The sequence below is a fragment of the Chelonoidis abingdonii genome, chromosome 9 (assembly GCF_003597395.2).
Source record: "Chelonoidis abingdonii isolate Lonesome George chromosome 9, CheloAbing_2.0, whole genome shotgun sequence".
NCBI lineage: Eukaryota > Metazoa > Chordata > Testudines > Testudinidae > Chelonoidis > Chelonoidis abingdonii.
In genome coordinates this window covers 2,276,865-2,295,116 of record NC_133777.1, presented here as the reverse complement: position 1 = coordinate 2,295,116, position 18,252 = coordinate 2,276,865, and the positions used below count along the sequence as shown (strand labels likewise).

Sequence of the window (18,252 nt, the reverse complement as noted above, 5' to 3'; positions counted from 1 at the left end):
GGGCGATAGACTTTTCATGTATGTAAAAATAATTTTTCTTAAGCCAATTACATCTTGTCCTAGCCTCAGAGGTTAAAATTACAGCTAGGGAGCTTTAGGTTCAACATTAGGAAAACCACCCTGACAGTTAGGAAGTTTAAGCACTGGAATAACTTGCCTAGGGAAGTTGTGGAATCTTCCTCATTGTTCAACCTGCTCTTAAAAATCCCCAAACACCTGTCAGGGATGGTCTAGATAATACTTAGTTCTGCCATGAATGCAGGGGACTGGACTAGAGACCTCTTGAGATCCCTTCCAGTCCTTTGATTCTGTCTCTCTTGTATAGTCTATGAAAGATACACTAGTTGAGCTCTCAGCCATACTTTCCCTGGTTGAGTAAAGTGGCTACGTATGAGGCTTGATACCTATTAAAGAGTAGCAGTTAAAGCTCAGCATTGAAGTCCTGGTGTGTTTTCAGTGGATCACAAAGATGCAAGGAGAAGTTAGTTATATTTGGATACTGGAATAAACAGGCCTTCAAATGACAAGGCAGAATCCTTTAATTTTATAAATGCTCACTCAGCTGATGAATCCAAACATATGTTCAAAATTCAACCAATTTAAATGAAAAGCATAAACATTTCCACTGTTTCACCTTGAAACAGTTATGAATTTCACATAAAAAGCAGGTAGGTTAACACAAATAACTATGACATACAGATAATGGTCAGTACTTAAAGTAGCAATAAAATGATTAAAGATACAGTAAGTTTCTTTCTACAATATGACAGTCCTTCAAGGCACTGAAATACATCCACAGTTTTGACAGGCAACTGATAACCAGCAGTCACCACCAGCACTCTGGCATTTTTTGGTTCATACTTTAACAAAAGTCTGCAGCAAGTGAGTGAGGGGAAGTCTCTTGCAAGGCATCTCTGTTTTAATATAATGTTTAAGAACTAGGAACAAAAGTAAACAGTGACATTAAGTAGGTTATTTCCATACATGCACTTTAAATAGTAAGTGATGCACTGCTTTTTATTCTTTCGGGATTTCTGCTAATGCCATGGGTATTAGCAGCAATTAAGCTTCCTATGTAAAATTTCCACAGTAATCAACTCTTCCCATCCAGGATTTTTGAAAACCACTGTCAAGACACAGATCATTAAACTTCTTCTGTACAGTTAAATTGCCTTACATGTAAGTAGAGCCTTCAGACGGTTCCACCATATCTTCAAAAAAGCTTTTCACTGTTAGGTCTTGATTTGCTATTTTTCCACGTGGACAGAAAGGTTTTTTAAAATTGGAGTATTTGTTCTTTTACAGAGCAGTGCTTTCTGTATCAGTTGTCACATTAAGCACGAGATGGTTGTGCAATTCCCTTGCTGCAGACTCTGTAGGAAGCTCTGAAGAGAGGGGTCTAAGTGTTCTTGAACATTGGACTTTGGAGTCTACAAAAAAGCCAGAAAAATGTAAAGTGTACAGTGTCCTGGACAGTCTTAGATCTCAGGTGTATTCCCTTATAAATACAGGGAAAGGGACGATCCAAGTAGCACACAGGTTTTGCAAGTTCAGGGCCTGCATATGCCACACAACCACTTAAGAAAAAATGGAATGAGGGGGGTTGAGTAGCTTCCTCCCAGCCATCCTGTCATTGTCACCTGGCCTTACAGATAACAAGCTAAAAAGAAACTGAAACATTTCCAAGTGTCCCAATTACACTGCCTTGTAAGATTACCAGCTTCTGCTGAGAACAACCCACTTGAAGGAAACAAGAATAATTTTGATCTATAAAGAGTATTTAAGTCAAATATCCTCCATTACTTGTTAAGTAACTAGACATGTATGATATCCAGGGGAGGTGTCCTATTACAGGTAGAAGAAAGGAGGAACTATTTAACAATCAAAAACACATCAATGGTCCCAAAGAAAGGGTTGGGTTCCAGGTTCTTTCTCTTGCCAGTAGGAACATATTGTAGTTTGTTTGCTCAATGGACAGGATGATTTTGTTCTGTGCCCTGTCTGTAGAAGGTATCTAGAAAAAAGTGACAGGGGATGTCAATCTTGCAGTTCTGATGGTGTTTAGAACAGGGCAGAAAGCCAAGGAAAAACAGCTACCATTTGAATGAAAGCATTCAACCTCAGTTGTTTCGAAAGTACAAGTGTTCATAATATGCCACATACACTTCAGCTTCATCAAGAACACCGATCAATTATTTATTCCTCTGGCTCAAAGCTGGCATGGAGAGCAAATTTTAAACCTTGAAGAAGCTTCAAAAGATATCAAAACACTAAGCATCAACAGAAACAAATGGGTAAATATTACTCCATTTTAACATGGAAGGCTGGGCCCAAGGATTGTCAGTGCAGAGGTGAATCAAAATTTAGGAGACTACTCCTGTCCTTCACACTTTAAAGCAGCAAATCAAATTTTATGTAAATCTTTGCTCAAGGATATTAGGGAAAAAAAAGTCTGGCAAAATCCAGGTTAATTGCAGTGATGTTTGGCTGTCTTTGTAAGGTGCACTGGAGTCCCTGATCAGTACCTCAAAGGTCCTATGCTGATAGCTTTTTGCCAGAATGCTTAATCAGGTCCTACACACATGAACTCATAAGATCCCATGGCCATTTTTGTAATAGGATTCCAATTTCACATAACTTTCAGCTTACTTTACATTCAACGTGGTGTAGATTCAAACCAGTAAAGTATGCGTTTCCTTCTCTAATTTTTGTATTATGGGTGTGTGAAGAAAAATCCAACACATATAACATCCATAAAGTGACTGAATTTCAAGTGATAACGTGAAATTTTACCTTTTAATCCTTAATTCCAAAGCTCCTACTGTTAGAAATCAGATAATAAAAGGTACAATAAAAAACGGTACCAGAATTTTAGAACAAACGTACCTAGGAGCACAGTAAACCAAATTGTATTATTGGTGAACCACCACCAAAAAGAAAAGTAAGACTTCCTTGTTTCCAGGTCAGAAGGAACTATGTTTTAATACTTGAAATAAAGGGCTTTACAACAATTTTAAAGACTTTTAAAAGTAAGGAATGTTGAAGACTTTATTAACTCATACACAACCGTCTTATACTCCTCACCACAAAGGCATTACACACTAGTCCTCAAATGCCAGTAAAGAAGACAAGGTGGGTGATGTAATTTCTTTTATTGGACCAAACTGCTGGGTGAAAAGAGAAGCTTTTTAAGCTACACAGAGCCTCTTCCTTTCCCTGCACTGAAGAAGAGCTCTGTGTAGCATGAAAGGGTCTTTCCACCAACCAAGAATTGGTTTCAATGAAAGATACTACTAACCATCTTGTGTTTCATATCCTGGAACCATACATTTGCAACACTGCAAATTACAATTAAAGACATTCCAAATCCCATCTCTGTTTTTTTAATACACCTTTTAAAATTCAGACTGCCAGGGATGAAACAAAGTTTTTTTTTTAAAATGGCAGGGCCCTTGAAGCATTTACACTCTTAGCAGTCTTACCACTTTCTACAAATTTAGTACTATTGAAATTTGCACTAGTAGGTTTAGTATTCCAAGAGCTTGTTTGAGAATCATGTTAGAAACTGTGTGTAACCTCCAGGGGAAGGCATGGGAACAGGAAGTGCTCCTCATCCATTATTTCATTGTGATGGATGGACTAGAAAAGCAGGGGGGACAGGAGGATAACGGGGTAGAAGATTTTTTTTTTTTTGGCTACAACAGAAAAAAATAGTAAAAAGGCACAGCTTCTTCAAATACAACACAGAATAGAGAACTCATTTTTATGATTCCCTTTAAATAAAAAAGTAAAATAAGACATGAGAAATTAGTGATGCAAAACATCAACTACATTCTAGTCTTGAATGCATTTAGTATTTGTTAAATTTAGGGCAAACATAAAATAGAAGAGCCATTCTTTTTGCATGCTATATTAATTGGAATGCAAGCAAGCAGTGTTACGGTGACAGGTTAGTAGTGGGCATTAGTGCACATTCAGTCATGAACTAGCAATGTCTTTGGCCAATCAAATGCCTTTTCCTTACCATTAAACTTTCCAATTTCAGTTCACATTGAATAATGCAGGTCAAACATCTAGATTGTTTAATAAAATGTTCAATTAGCATTTAGAGCTAATTACTTTACAACCATTAACAAAATTTGAAGAGTTACTCAAATCTACAGCATGACTAAGGAGTTGGTATAACACCCTGCAAGCTTTTCAGGGGTCACAGTTCAAATGTTAGACGTTTATTGCTAGTTTTAATTCGGAGTTCCATAGTTTCAACTTGTGAGTCTGATTTTTCCCTAGTATGCTATTTGTTAAGCATAAAGTTAAGAGAGCCAGTATACACATGGATCAGTTAAAAATATTTAACAAAAGGAGCCAATTTATGAAAGCTACAGCAGCCCAGTGGTCTTTAAAATAAGTGCTTTTAAGGTGCAGCTGTAATAAGAGTAACTGTTCTGTAACTTTTAAGTAGTATGATGTCTGGTGTTAAGTTAAGGATGAAATTTTTATCTTCCACCATAGTCTGTATGATTGTCTCTCTAGTTTCCAAACAGTGGATGATCCTATCCTAGTGTGGCTTGCAAGAGGTAAACCTGAGCATTGAGATTCAGCTTTTTCTCCAAATTCCCTAGCTTCCAGGAGATTATTTGAATATTTTCTGAATGTATTTTGTTAGATTTAATATAGAATCCAATAATATAAACACTCCTGCTTTTCCCTAGTCATGTAATAATGCCAGTAGAGTTCTTATACTATTGCTTACATCAGCCACTGTCTGGCTGGTTTGCTAAAGCTTGCGCACTAAAGATTAAATTACTTTAGTACTTGTGGCCTTAAACTTTTCCAGTCTGACACTGTACAAATGGGATCATTTGAGATACAGTTGGCAGAGTCAGTCTCTGGATATATTAAGAAAGTATATGGATCAAATCAAACACCTTAGTTCTGCTTTAAGTGGCTTCTTTTACTAAAGAAATGGAATTCCCCAGCACAGCCTTGCAGGAGTGTTGTATGGTTACGGATATAGCCACACCTCTCAGCTGTGCAGATCGCTGTACTCTGTTGTGACTGCCTCATTCGAAAAATCATTTAATGTTACAACAGATACGTAAACTCCTGTATTCTGAATGGCTATTATCCAAAGAGAAGGGATTTGCCTAATTACATGGCTCTTCCTAAATAACTCTTCGGGATTGACCTGACTAATAAAATTCAGTTTTTAGCTGTTTGCCAGCAACAAAGCCACTACCTCAGATAAAGGAGGAAACTTCATGTATATGGAAAAATACACCGAAGCCCAAACAAAATGAGGTAATCAAACTGCAGAAACCAACATTTGGGAAAGGAGGCTCAGCCCTTCCTCTTTGCCCTACATTACCCCCAGAATAATCACTGTCAGGCATGCTGCAAGAATCTCAGCCCTCAGCACTATTTTCCTAGCTCAATTTGGAAACAGAATTTTGCTGTTATTCTGGAGAGATTAATGTAGCTGACCTGTGAAGAGCGGAAGTGAGATGGAAAAGGACAAAAGATTAAAGCCCTTTTTAAAGCAGTTCACTTTTCAGCAGTTTGACAGCCAGTTTAGTGGTAGTGTCATTTAGAAATTACAATTAAGCTTCTCAGTACAATATTAATTTAAGTGCATTGTCTATAAATCCTGTAATAACCACGTCCTGGGGTAATTAACTCAGGTATAAAGAACAAGGAGTACTCATGGCACCGTAGAGACTAACAAATTTATTTTGGCATAAGCTTTCGTGGGCTAAAACCCACTTCATCAGATGCATGGAGTGGAAAATACAGTAGGAAGATATATGGTCTCAGTTTATTCAGCCCACCATAAATTGTTGCCTCAAAACAGATAGCGCCTGTAAGCAAGTTTCTAAACAACCTATTCTTTGGACAGCTTGTAGTTGAATAGAGACCTGCTGCTCCATTAAGGAGGCTAGAGAGTTTACAGAATGCAAATACAGACATGCCAGAATGCAAGGAGATGCTGCCAGTAGCTTTTCTGCATTGGGGTTTAGTTCATGAACAGTGTGCGCTTTATATGAGTAAGTTTCAAGCAGTTAAAATCTAAATCAAAATCCTAGTGTAAAAGCTGCATTAGAAACAAAATATGAGTGGCAAAGTTTGCCTGTGCTAACTCCCAACTCTTCAGTTTGGCAAAAGTTAACCAAGGAGGGGAACAGACATTTCAAATGGGCACTATGTCACTTTAGACTCCAGAAGTGGCAGTTCTGGTAACTGTTAATTATTTGCACAGTTTTACAAGGTACCCTTTAAGGAGGATTCTTTTCAAAAAAGCTTGCAAGTGAATATCAAAATGAAATGTGGGTCCTAATGTCTGTTACAAACTGGACAACATGTGTAATAATGAGACACTGTGCAAATTTGACAAAAGCACACATTTTAAAGCGCATGAACAAAATAAAGCTACAGATAAAAATAGCTGTGCAGGAGCATTTGTAGCTATATTGCAGGGTTTTGATCAGTACAAACCTTATTCGCAGTAACCTTCCCCACCTGTGAAGGCATCATGGGGTAGAGCTATTAGGTAACAGAATATAGTTCGCATTCCAAACAAAATTAGTCTTTATTCTAGATAGCTGAAGTGTCATTGGAAAGGATTTTAACCATTAACAAATAAGCAGATTTAAAAGCATTAGTCTTATGTTCATTACCTTTCCTTTTTAAGGAATCTAAAAAAGTCAGACTTAGCAGGAAGACATTTCAAAGGTGCTGGGTTTTGTGACTGATGGTTACATTTTTTGTCAAGCTTTAAATTCATTACCACCACATCTCATCTATAAAATGCAGACTCACTGTTCCAGTGGGAGCCTGCAAATACCACCTTGTGCTCCATGAGGGTATGTCTACACTGCAATCAGATGTGTGATTGCAGCATGTCTAGACATACCCAAGTTAAATTGTGATCTAACTAGCCTGAACAATAGCAGTAAAGCCACAGTAGCACCGACTAGCCATCTGAATAGATTCCCTGGGTCCCCAAACGGGCTTGTATAGCCCATGCTGCTGCAGCTTCACTGCTACTGCTACTTGCATCTCTGACTGCAGTGTAGTAGACACACTTGAGTAGCATGGGACATTATGCTGCAATACAGAGATGCATATTTATACCAGGCCATGGTGTTCAAAAGCAATTAGTGATTTTGGGTGCCCAGTCTGGAACATCTTCATGGGGGCCTGATTTTCACTCTGAAAAGTCAGGTCCATTAACACTGGATCACGGCTCACACAGGCATTAGCCACTTCAGAAATCTTGGCTTAGAATATGTGCTTAATGTGTTCTCCTTGGCTAGGCTTCCTCCCACTTCAAAATATTTGCCATTTCTGCAACTGGTGCCTACGTAATGGTAGCTGACATGGTGTGAAGAGCCTGGGAAAACCATTTAAAGTTGAGTCCTGTAACAATGCTCTGCTGTCAAGGCTGGAAAACATGTTTAGAAAGTATATCACATTCATTCTTATAAGAACAAAAAGTTCTCTCCATGGAAAGTGCTGGACAGTTCTCTTCAGAGGCCTTGTATACCATAATATGCAGGTCAAGCATTTTAACAAAATGAAACCAGTAAGTTAATAACTTAACTGAGCTTGCCTTTCGTATCTCACCAAAGCAGGTTCATCAGTATATTTTAACTTGATGTTTACAGCAGTAGACATTCTCTCGGCCCCAAAATATTTTAACATGCTACAGCATACAAAGAAGAATTCACTTACCAGTTATTATTTTGGAAGCAGTTTGAGTGGGATTTGTAAGAACACTGTCTCCAGATGACTGAGAAACAGGAGGATGAGGTGGTGGGGGAACATTAGGTCGGTTCCGGGGTTTTGGTACTGGCTTTGGTCTTGGTAATGTACCAGTCTGAGGAGGAGAATGAGACTGCGAAGTTTCTTGGGTAGATGACTGCAGCGGAAATAGTGCTGAGCTAGCATTGTGTTTTCCTAGAGGAGGCGTATCAGGTGGCGTTGGAGTCTGAGGAGGAGTACAAGATGGCTGTTCAGGTCCATATTCGCCACTAGGTACAGCAGGTGGAGAAGATACTTGACTATTTAGTTTAGGGTGCAGTGGAGGAGTAGCCTGTGTTGGGGGCTGTGGAGGTGGGTGGTTAGGAGCTTGTATTGGGGAGAGGCTGCTGGAGTATCTCCGAGGTGCAGAAACCTGGGAAGAGGTGGAAGTCTGGACTGCCCCTGGGTTTGTAAGTTGACCAGGAGGAGAAGGACTTCTTGTGGGTGGTTTCGCAGAGACAGAAGGGAGTTGAGCTGCTGCGGTAGAACCGTGGTTTCCTGGCTGCCCAGGTGGAGGCTTGGGAGGTGCTGGTGCAGGCTTTTTAACAGCTTTGAGAGACATTGATAAGAATATATTAGTTACTATGTACAGTTAAAATAAAACTTTGAAATAAGGGAATGAGGATCATCACTTAAAATATCCAGAGGCTTTCCAATTGAAATTATCCAGGCCTACTTCTGTTGTAGTTTCATATTGGTTACCACAGAATGTAGACAAAGATTATCAATCAGCAAACTCCTGCCTGAATGATACCATTGTACACTGTTGGCAGCACCACAGTATTCTTCAGACTTGTCCATGGTAGCACACAAGTTTAAGTAGGTTTTGGTAAAGTACATTGTTGAACTATTTGCTTGAGTAGAGAATTGGGCCATCCAAATAAACCAGGAGTGCAATAACCGACAATGATCCCAGAAAACAGCTACTTGGACAAGCACCCAGCTGTGAGAGGTCAACATTTTAACCACAACAATTGCTTAAGAAATGAGTCTAGTCAAACAAGAACCCAACATACCTCGCCTCACTGCGTGGGGGCTGGGACCAGCAGCGTTCTGTGGTTGACTAACACAAAGCTGATTAGAGCTACTGGATGACTGCGGCTGGTTCTGCATAGTGCTCAAGTGCCCACCATTTCTCACAGGTGGAGGAGTAGTTGAAGCTGCAGTGTCCCTGGGCTTTGAGGTACTGAAAATTTAAAACACCTGAATCAGAAGTTGGTTCTGAAATACCTCTTCCCCAGATGTACTGCACCAAACTCATGGGCTTACACTGGAAACAGGTAAATTCCAGATAGAGGTGTTTGAGTCATGAGAACCAGATTCCTGTACTAAAATGGTATCTGAAGGGATTCTGAGTTACAAGTGAAGTAACTAGACTGCATCTCTAGAGCTGCCACGGTCAGCTGCCCACTTCAAGCTTGTCTACACTTGAAACAGTACAGCGGCAGCAAGTCAGCGTAGACACTACCTATCAGTGTAAATCCACCTCCCCAAGAGGTGATCGCTAGGTCAACAGAAGACTTTTTCCATCGACCTAGTGCTGTCTACACAGGGACTTACATCAGCTTTAAAATGCTGCTCAGAGGTGTGGATTTTTCACACACGATGTAATTAAACCAACCTAATTTTCTAGCGTAGACCAAGTCTTAGTCTTAAGTGGGACCTGCTGACTATGTTTGATATAGTCTCACCAAAATAATGATCTGGAGTACAAATAAATCTATAGCCAGCCTTGCATGATCCCCGGAATACATATTTACAATAATTATTGTTCTAATACCAACTCTATTCTCTCCATGTTGAAGAGAAATCAATACATTTAAGGCTGGTTCATCAGACTCCCAACTTGAAAGTTCATGGAAAACCCCACTTCAAGTCACCATGTGTTTGTGGCTTTAAACAGAATAACCTCTGTTGCCCCAGCATTGCAGGACATCTCAACTAGCAGCTAGTTTGATATACTCAGAAGTGAGATTGGGGAATAAAAGGGGGGAGGATGCTCTGTTAAGCTCCGCCCGCACAAGGTCATGTGAGTCACCAGAATGAGACACTGCTCACATTAGTTCATGCGGCTATTCAGTGTGCCGGCAGTTCTGAGCTCCTCTGGCTTCTTAGTGTGGCTCCTTGACTAGGGAAAATGTCTTGAGACAAGACAGCAGCAATTTTTTACTGCAGTGTAGCCACCTGATACCACCCCCCACCCCCCGAGTTTAGTTTTTAACTTGTGAGGGTAGGGACTATAGTGGAAGACTGACATTGAGATACCCATCTTGGTATAACTCCCCTCCACCACTACCACCTTGTGTGCAGTCCAGATGTGCCCAGTGATATCAACACTGGTTATCGGATCTAACACCTCACTGAGCTGAGACAGGCCAAACCCCAGGGCTATTGCAGGGGCCCGGGAACAGACGCAGACATCTTTGCATTGGTTACGCGTTAGTCATATTTGATGTTTCCCTTGCAATGTACAGCTACAGACTATTTTAAAGGAGAGCTGAGATTCTGGAGAACATGACAGTAGCTTCTGATTGAGCCACTGATGCACTACATAACCTCTGACCTAGATACTGCAGCATATCAAACTGCCCTGCAGAGAGCGGAGAAGCACTATGATGCTCTTGGCTCTGAGTGCAGCTGCAGGCAGGCAGGACTGGAAAATCCATGCTGAAGCTGCCACTAAGGGAGCACGGTTGAGGCTGCTTGATAAAAGGAGTAGCCTGTTCTTAAATCATGCATGACCCATGAGCAGCGCCAGAGAAGCTGCCATGGGATCTGCTTCTGCCAAACAGACCAACTCTGAGGTACTTCAGAGGAAGACAGGAGGTTAGTGGGGACCTACAAATGAAGGAAGTACAGAGGCATGAGCATCTGTACAAAGATTTGGGCATTGAGCAGGGCTGGAGGAAGAATGAAGCCACCAGGGCATAAGGACGGGAAAAGAACCAAAGAGTCCAAATGGTTTGTGCAGAGTGCAGGTTGTGGGGAATGCATTTTCCCCCTAAATCCATGTCCTCCTTCCTCACCACACACACGTTGTTTTGCTTCTCCTGCAATTCCCACACCCTATACTTGCCTCACAATTAAAAATAAAATTAAACCCTATGCCTGATCATTTTGCCTGCATGTTGTAATTCCCCTCCCTGGTTGGTAGTGTTAGATTATAATCTTGGATTTGGAGAGGGTATTGGCGTTTACAAGATCCACCACCCCTGAAGACTTCATTAACACTCGTGAAACAAGAACGCTTTTGTGTAGATAAATTTAGGTAAGAAAAACTATCAGTACATTCTCTTAAAGGCAGAGATCAACCCCTTCTATACAGCTGTACTTCTGAATCCACTAGTACTGTCCGTGATTGCTAATAGCTTGGGTGTAGTTCATGTTTTCAGAGTTAGAGATCTTGGGCATTGCTAATTTAGGAGAGTTAATCCATTATGATCAGATCTGCAAGAATGTGACTTGGGAACAAAAGTGAAGTAAAGTGCAACAAAGTTACTGATCTGAACCAATCCAGCAATGGCACCTGTGGCCTGCTTTACTTTGTGGGAGGTTGCCTAAAAGACTAATCCTCTCCAAACTTCACTTTAAAATGGTTTACCAGCTCTCACTTGCAGGAAGCAGGAGAATACCAAAAGCAAAGTGTTACATTAACCCTAGAGGGTGAAAAGGAAAAGGCAAATCTATTACAATTAGTCTCCAGATCAAAATATATAGTGACTAGCAAAAAAGTAAACGATTGCATAGAATTTCAATAGCAGTCAAGTGGTGAAAATCTAATATACCATTTTGCTAAAGAAGCTGATGCCAAAGAGTGATAAATTGACTTCTGACTTGCTGTTTAAGGGTTAAGATTACGTCTGTTCCTTGCTAGCTAACACACAAGACATGAATCTAGATCGCTTAACAGAAATGACCAAGACAAGACTTACAGGCTTCGAGTACTCCCACTGAGTTTTAGTGCTTTCAGCAATAAACTGAGCCTGAGTTTTGAAGATACTTCCAGGATTATGACTTGAAGAGATCAGTCAACAGAGGGCAGCCGAGTATACAGAGACTTCTTGAAAACTCATGTTGTAAAACAGATTTTATAGTAATTAACTTCAAATTAAAAAAAAGATGCATAATCATCTTTTGTATGGTACTTTTATCCATATATCTCAAAGCCCTTTACAAAAAGGCCATGCATATTCAAGTTAGACAGTAGAACCCTGTTGATTAATTTATACTGACAGATACCAGTTTGTTGCTGAAGCAGCCTGTTAAGCCACTGCCAAGAGAAGCCAGACTTCTTACCTGACATCCTCATTTCCTTGACTTTGTAAATGTTCTGCTGTGCCAGCAAAGGGAGCAAAAGTTGCACTTACTGGGCTGGTTTCAGCCACAGAACCCTGTGAATGCTGCTCTGCTACAGGCTGAGCCAGCATGCCAGCCTCAGTAGGTGGAAGTGGTGGCTGGAAAGCTGGGGATGTGTGCTTTCTATTTATAGTGCCACATCTCCGAGGATTCACTTGGAAGTCCACAGCCTTGACACCAAAGCTAGAGAGAAGAGAGAGTGAACACACACCATGCAGGCCAACTCCAGATAAATAAAGCCAAAGGGCAATATTGCATGTTATAATTCAGACAGCAACCCATGTTGCTTAGCATGCAAACAAGCAACAAGGAAAGCTTCACCTTCCTCTATGTAACACCACATGCAACATAACTTGACTTATTCACAAAGAAGGGTAAACTGAACATCAGTGGGATGGGCTATTCAATTACAAATTGATGCAAGTGAGATCTGAGTAATTTTACCACAGTGGTAAATATATACAAATTTCCTTAGAAACCAGAATATCTTCACACTTTGTGCATTAGATGCTTTGCAAACTTTTAAAAATGGTATCTTCAGGTCTCCATATAGACTTCAAGATAAACATTTATTTACTAAAGAAAGGCTTATGTACATTTGCATGGTTAAAAGCATGAAAGGAAGGAAACTATTACCTGATTTAACTATGGATAAACTCTGTCACTCCAACATATGCCATTTTAAAAAGCTAACAGCATGTTCTAGAAATATTTTTTTTGACATGGTTAATATCCACTAAAACAAGAATGAACGAACCTTGAATTGATTCTTTTTCCCCTCATCAATACTGTTCACCACATGACAGCATTAGGGAAATCTATTACACAGTTACGATAAATAAAATAATTTGCATGCGTCTAACCATAGTTAAAACCAAAGTAACAATTTAACATTTGCATAAGGAGTTAGAACAGCACATCCCTTAAATACTGATATGAAAAACTGATAACAAATGCACTACATGTTACTGTATGGGGGTAAATACAGCACATCTGCCATGGTATACTGTACCATCATCAAATCAGAAGTCTTTTATCATGAAGGCACCAGATAACACCACTTCAGCCTGTTGTTTTAAACAGAAGCCTTGGAACATTCAAAAGTTAAAGCAATAGATACTATCAAATGTACTTTTATTTTTAATGGATTATTTTGAGACCTAAAATCTAGGAGTTGGGAATATTGAAAACAGAAGCAGTAATTATCTGCTTGGCTTTTATCATGCAGAGAGCTTAACTCGAAGTAAATGCCAGTACGTTACCTTTGACCCTTCCTCAGGCTGCAATAATATGAGGGGAAATAAATCACTCATGGGTTATCTAGGAGTATTTCCATAGAACTCCCCTTCTGACCACAATTTTTTAATTTTATTTTAAGATGAGCTACGAAACATGTCAAATTACAACCGCCTCAGTGGTTGGGAGTTCTCAGTGTGGGCTAATGGCTGTAAAAAATTACAAGAGCTAAACATACCCTTCCTTCTTCAGCAAATCGCCTTCCATTACAGCCATGCTGACAGGCCTCTTCCTCTCCAGTGTCCCTGACTCATACTCGCTCCCAAGTTGTGAGGAGTGATTGGAATTAGTGGCAGGTAAAGCAACAAATGCTCCAGATACATTAAAATCCACATCTGGATGAGGACAGATAAAGCACTTTAAGACATGTATGTACACAGAAGCAGTGCATCAATATTTTATATTCCTAATTATTTCACAGTGTAGGAAAGCCATGGAACTAGTATTGACAGAATTCTCCCTTCGCTGCAAGTCTTTACCTTCAGGGAAGAACCAGTCTGCATGCTGAATTATTGGTTCTATAATTGCTACCACGTGGACAGAAGTTGCTGCTGCCATTTCAGCAAGAGATCTGTGGACGAAATTCAGAAGATCGTGATCTTGATACAGACACCTCTTTCGAAGCCAAAAATACTGTTTTTTTTTTCCATTTTGCAAGCCAAAAGTTGTGAATTAAATGAGTGCCACTACACACTTAATTACTGCCACATTAAAAAAAAATAAATCAAGCACGGGCTTTTTCCAGAATATTCTAGACTTCCACAAAATGCACGGAATGGAAAAATTCTGAAAACTACACAGCCTTTATGCCACTGGTCTGTGTGCAATTTCATAATGTTTGCTGGAGGAAGAGAGCAGACATGCTCCAGAAATCCCACCTTTACAATTCATTTCTCAACAACTTGTTTAAGACCTTTTCAGATCTTGAATAAGCACTTACAGCTCTATTTCTGTTCTTTACTGAAGATACAATTAGTAGTAGTATTTAAAAACCAACTTACCCTTCAGTCTTTGCCCATAGCAAGTTGGGGCCTAACACTATTGCAATGTTGCTGGGTGTCATTTTGTTAATGTCACTGTTCTGTGCAAGTGTTGCTAGGAATTTGATTAGATACCTACAAAGAATGAATCAAGTCATTAGACAGTTATGGTGGCAACAGTTCACTACACACAATGCTCTGCTAGCACGACTGATAATTGCTGTCTCTCGCTGGAGGGGATGCAGCTAACTAGAATCACACAGAGATTAAACATTTCAAAATCAAGCTTCCAGAAACTCCTACGGGTGACTGTGGTAATAATGGGACTAACATTCCATGCTTAGTAGTTTGCTACTAATTTTTTTCCCATTAATCAATGAAAATTGAGTTTACTGAGAAAGTGACTAATAGTTGGAAGATACGTTCCATCTTAAGCATGGAAGAACTAGCATGGCTTCAAAAACTTTAATATATTTACAGCAAAAACTAGAGTATTGGGGTGAGAATGATCATGCACTAGGAAAGCATGTTAAATAAATACAAAATACCATATTACGGTAAACATTTTCCTGTCATGCACTTAAGACTACTCAGAGACCTTGTTTTCCCTGTGTTTCACTCTGTGGGTGCAATTAGCAAGAGAGTTAGCTGCTTAGGCAGAAGTCAGTTGCAGCGTCTGAGCGTGGGATGTTCTCAAGGAAAAGGAATACTATGAGAGAAATTGAGAAACCTTACATAGCGAGTGTTGGTTTATGTAAAGCACCACTGGAGTGGAGCTACACTACTGTTCTATGATCAGTCCAGGGCGTTAGAGAGTAGGGAACACTTCTACGGGACCCCACTCTAAGGAATTATTAAAAGTGAATGGAACCATCAGTGACACTAAGGCACTTTGTGCCGTGATAAAACAAGATGTCCATTTACAATCCTAATGGATCTTAAACAGATCAGTACAAACCACATCAAAATGTGTATCATTATTCATCCTAGCCTTGAAACAGGTTAGACTTTTTAGCATTGACGCTGTAGTGCTAAAAACTGTATCAATTGTTCTTTATGTACCTGAAATTAGCTAGGTTAGCCTTTGGCAATCTTTTACAAATTTTCCATAATTCTTGTAGCTTCTTGTCCTGGTCTTGTATGCTGTGGAGAAGAGAAATTTTAGATCAGCAAACAGAATTCAGCTACCAGCAAAGGAAAAGCAGAGTCTATAGGTTTCCACCTATGTATAATTATCCTCTTGCCTCTGCATTCACTCATTTAATAACTGCTCTGAATCCCTTCATTAGCTCTGCTTGCAACAGGCAATGCCCTTTGCACATATTTCAGCATAACCAAGAGTCTGATGTAGTCTAATACTCAAATGCAATGTAAGCTGTTTTACTCAAGTATATTTTAATGCTTTTAAAACCAACTCAGGACACTAATGCACAAAAGTCTGAAGATTAATTCAGCACACAGATATTTACTAGCTGGAGTTGGAAGACAATTAGCACAAAGGTGTAAACCTGTGAACTTTTCTATAAATTGATTTTTCCTCACTTAGTAACACAATTCAGCACACATTTCTTTGCATATCTAGATTCAAGGGCTCTTACTTTGCAGCTTGCGTCCATTCTTCATACAGACTGTAGGTCATTAAAGGTTCAGGCAACTCTCGTAAATAAGACTTCAGGGCACCTGCAAGTACGGAGACATTCTTAGCCAGTAGATCATACAGACTCGTTTTAGATTTTGTTTGAAACAATCTTGGCTTCCATCCTTGCACTTCTGAAGCCCGTGCAGGATCAGGCCTCAGACTGAACACACTTCAGACTTTTCCTTCAATAGATTTGTACAACACTTCACAGAATGGGACCTACCACTGGACACTAGAACGATCATTTACTAATCTAGCTGACAAGAGGACACACTATAAAGCCCCAAGAGGGTGCTACCAGGTAAGAGCTACAGTTACAACTGTACATGCCCTAGTATCTCTTGATCATTTTAATAGTCTTGTCATAAGACACATGACTCGTAGGAACATCGCCACCTGAATTTTGAACACTGCTCTGGCCTTACAAAAATCAACATGCAAAACTTTCACAGCACGCGCACCCTACGCTTGATCTCTAAGACTATGCAGTTCGGGTGGAAGGTTCATTTTATTTTCATTTATCGATCATATCTAATCTTAAAGTACTGTAATGTGTCTGCCAGGCTAAACATGGAATAAAAGGTAAGTAGTTTATACAGGCTCTGATTCAGAATACTCAAAATACCTGCAACAGCATGGGGGTCTGAATAAAATTCATCGAGCTGGGAAGTAGAACAGTCCAATGCAGCTTTCAGCTTCTTTAACTTGGAGGCTCCAGCAGCAATTCTGAATAAGCCCTACATTATGAGAATTAAAGTGTCAAATTCACTTGATCGCTAGCTGGTCTCATCTTTCAGACTTGCAAAAATGCAGTCTAATACAACGCAGCCCACAGCCGCTGCCTGGGTGATAGCACAGTAGGAGGTGAAGGTGTGAACGGATTGCCATGTTGCTGTTTGACTGATGTCCTGCCAGAAACATCTGCTAGGTATGCCGACGTGGTAGCTTGCGCTCGCATAGAATGTGCTATAATTGTATCTAGTGGTTGTACATCAGAGCATGTAGCACATTCAGATGCACCTAGAGATCCATTTTGAGATCTGCTAGCAGAAGTGCATGGCCTTCGGATTGGTCTGCAATTGCAGACTTTTGGGTGATGCCAGAAAGACACGGGACCTCTGGAAGTAGGTAGCTAAGGCACTGTGGACAACAAGGGAGTGAAGGGTTCTGTCTGCCTTGGCGGCATACATGGCCTATTATAAACTTGGCTGGGAGCACAAGGAGATGCATGGTGCACGTGCGGGTCAATGGACACTGCTATGAAACCTTCCAGCTCCAGCACATGCACACCCACGATAGAAATACAAATAGGGACCATCACTCAAAGAAGAACTAAGGGATACCCATGCTCTTTCCTGTCTCTCTGCTTTTCTACATTTAGGTTAAGTTGCATCTGATTCTTGGATATAATTGAAAAACGTAATCTTGGAAGGCCTACATCATACCAGGGGACAAAATGCCATAAGCAATTATACATGTTAGCGTGCACATTGATAGGTATAGCTGCTATTTCCCCCACCCAATAGTTTTACTGGGCTCTACTGTGTCCATTTTCTCTCTTTGAGTTGAGCCTTTTACAGTAATAAATGACTACTGCGCATTAAGTAGAAGTTCCTACCTCCTCCTTCATTCCTGTTTCCAAGAGCATCATTACACAGGCTTCAATTGGGAGTGCAATTTCACGACCACTGCGTTTGAGATGCTCTTCCAGTGGCGTTCCAAAGGCTGGCTTTTCTGTCCATTTGTCTGGTTAAAGAGTAGAAAAACACTGAGCAAGATAGCCAATAAAATTGAATTATGCCCCAGAGAAGTTTAGAGAAGAGTCTCCAGAATAGTAATAGGAATTTAAAAAAAATACTGCAAGTTTGAGCCTTGATTTGTAAAGCCCCTTAAATTTACGAGTAAAAGAGAAAACTGACGAGCCTGCAGGTGCTACCAAGACTGTAAAAAAATAATGATCCATCTCTCTTGGATAGTGTATCAAATATTTATTCCTTTTGTGGCAAATTGCCGGTACTGTTCTGCTGGGTCTCGCGCTCTCTCTTCTCTGGGGTAGGTTCAGGGCGCTATTGCTTGCCTCTGAACCAGTTCTTAATCACTCCCCTAGTGTCCTTGGAGGAGGGGAGTGGAGAGGGAGGGACCTGGGCCCGCCCTCTACTCCAGGTCCCAACCCAGGGGCCC

The 18,252-nt window shown here is 40.2% G+C and overlaps 1 protein-coding gene and 1 long non-coding RNA gene across 7 annotated transcripts in view; one reads left to right on the top strand and one right to left on the bottom strand.

Annotated features, from left to right (window-relative positions):
- The window catches only part of ARHGAP17 (Rho GTPase activating protein 17), a 92,282-nt gene that overhangs the window by 6,723 nt on the left and 67,307 nt on the right, over positions 1–18,252 (bottom strand). Inside the window, exons 10-21 of one of the 6 annotated variants that reach the window (XR_012656473.1) lie at positions 17,690–17,817; positions 16,697–16,808; positions 16,031–16,112; positions 15,495–15,575; positions 14,454–14,567; positions 13,932–14,023; positions 13,631–13,787; positions 12,097–12,339; positions 8,817–8,986; positions 7,732–8,349; positions 6,493–6,516; positions 4,025–4,073 (exon numbers count right to left, since the gene is read on the bottom strand). Coding sequence is in view for 5 of the 6 variants with exons in the window: in XM_075069126.1 (XP_074925227.1) it covers positions 6,494–6,516; positions 7,732–8,349; positions 8,817–8,986; positions 12,097–12,339; positions 13,631–13,787; positions 13,932–14,023; positions 14,454–14,567; positions 15,495–15,575; positions 16,031–16,112; positions 16,697–16,808; positions 17,690–17,817 (1,820 nt within the window). In the remaining variant the exon portion in view is untranslated. The remainder of the gene's footprint in view (positions 1–4,024; positions 4,074–6,492; positions 6,517–7,731; positions 8,350–8,816; positions 8,987–12,096; positions 12,340–13,630; positions 13,788–13,931; positions 14,024–14,453; positions 14,568–15,494; positions 15,576–16,030; positions 16,113–16,696; positions 16,809–17,689; positions 17,818–18,252) is intronic. The other 5 variants (XM_075069126.1, XM_075069127.1, XM_075069125.1 and 2 more) reach the window with 5 other exon arrangements.
- Positions 3,616–14,180, top strand: LOC142047297 (uncharacterized). The gene is made up of 2 exons (XR_012656475.1): positions 3,616–3,672; positions 13,874–14,180. It is a non-coding gene; the product is annotated as an uncharacterized LOC142047297 (long non-coding RNA).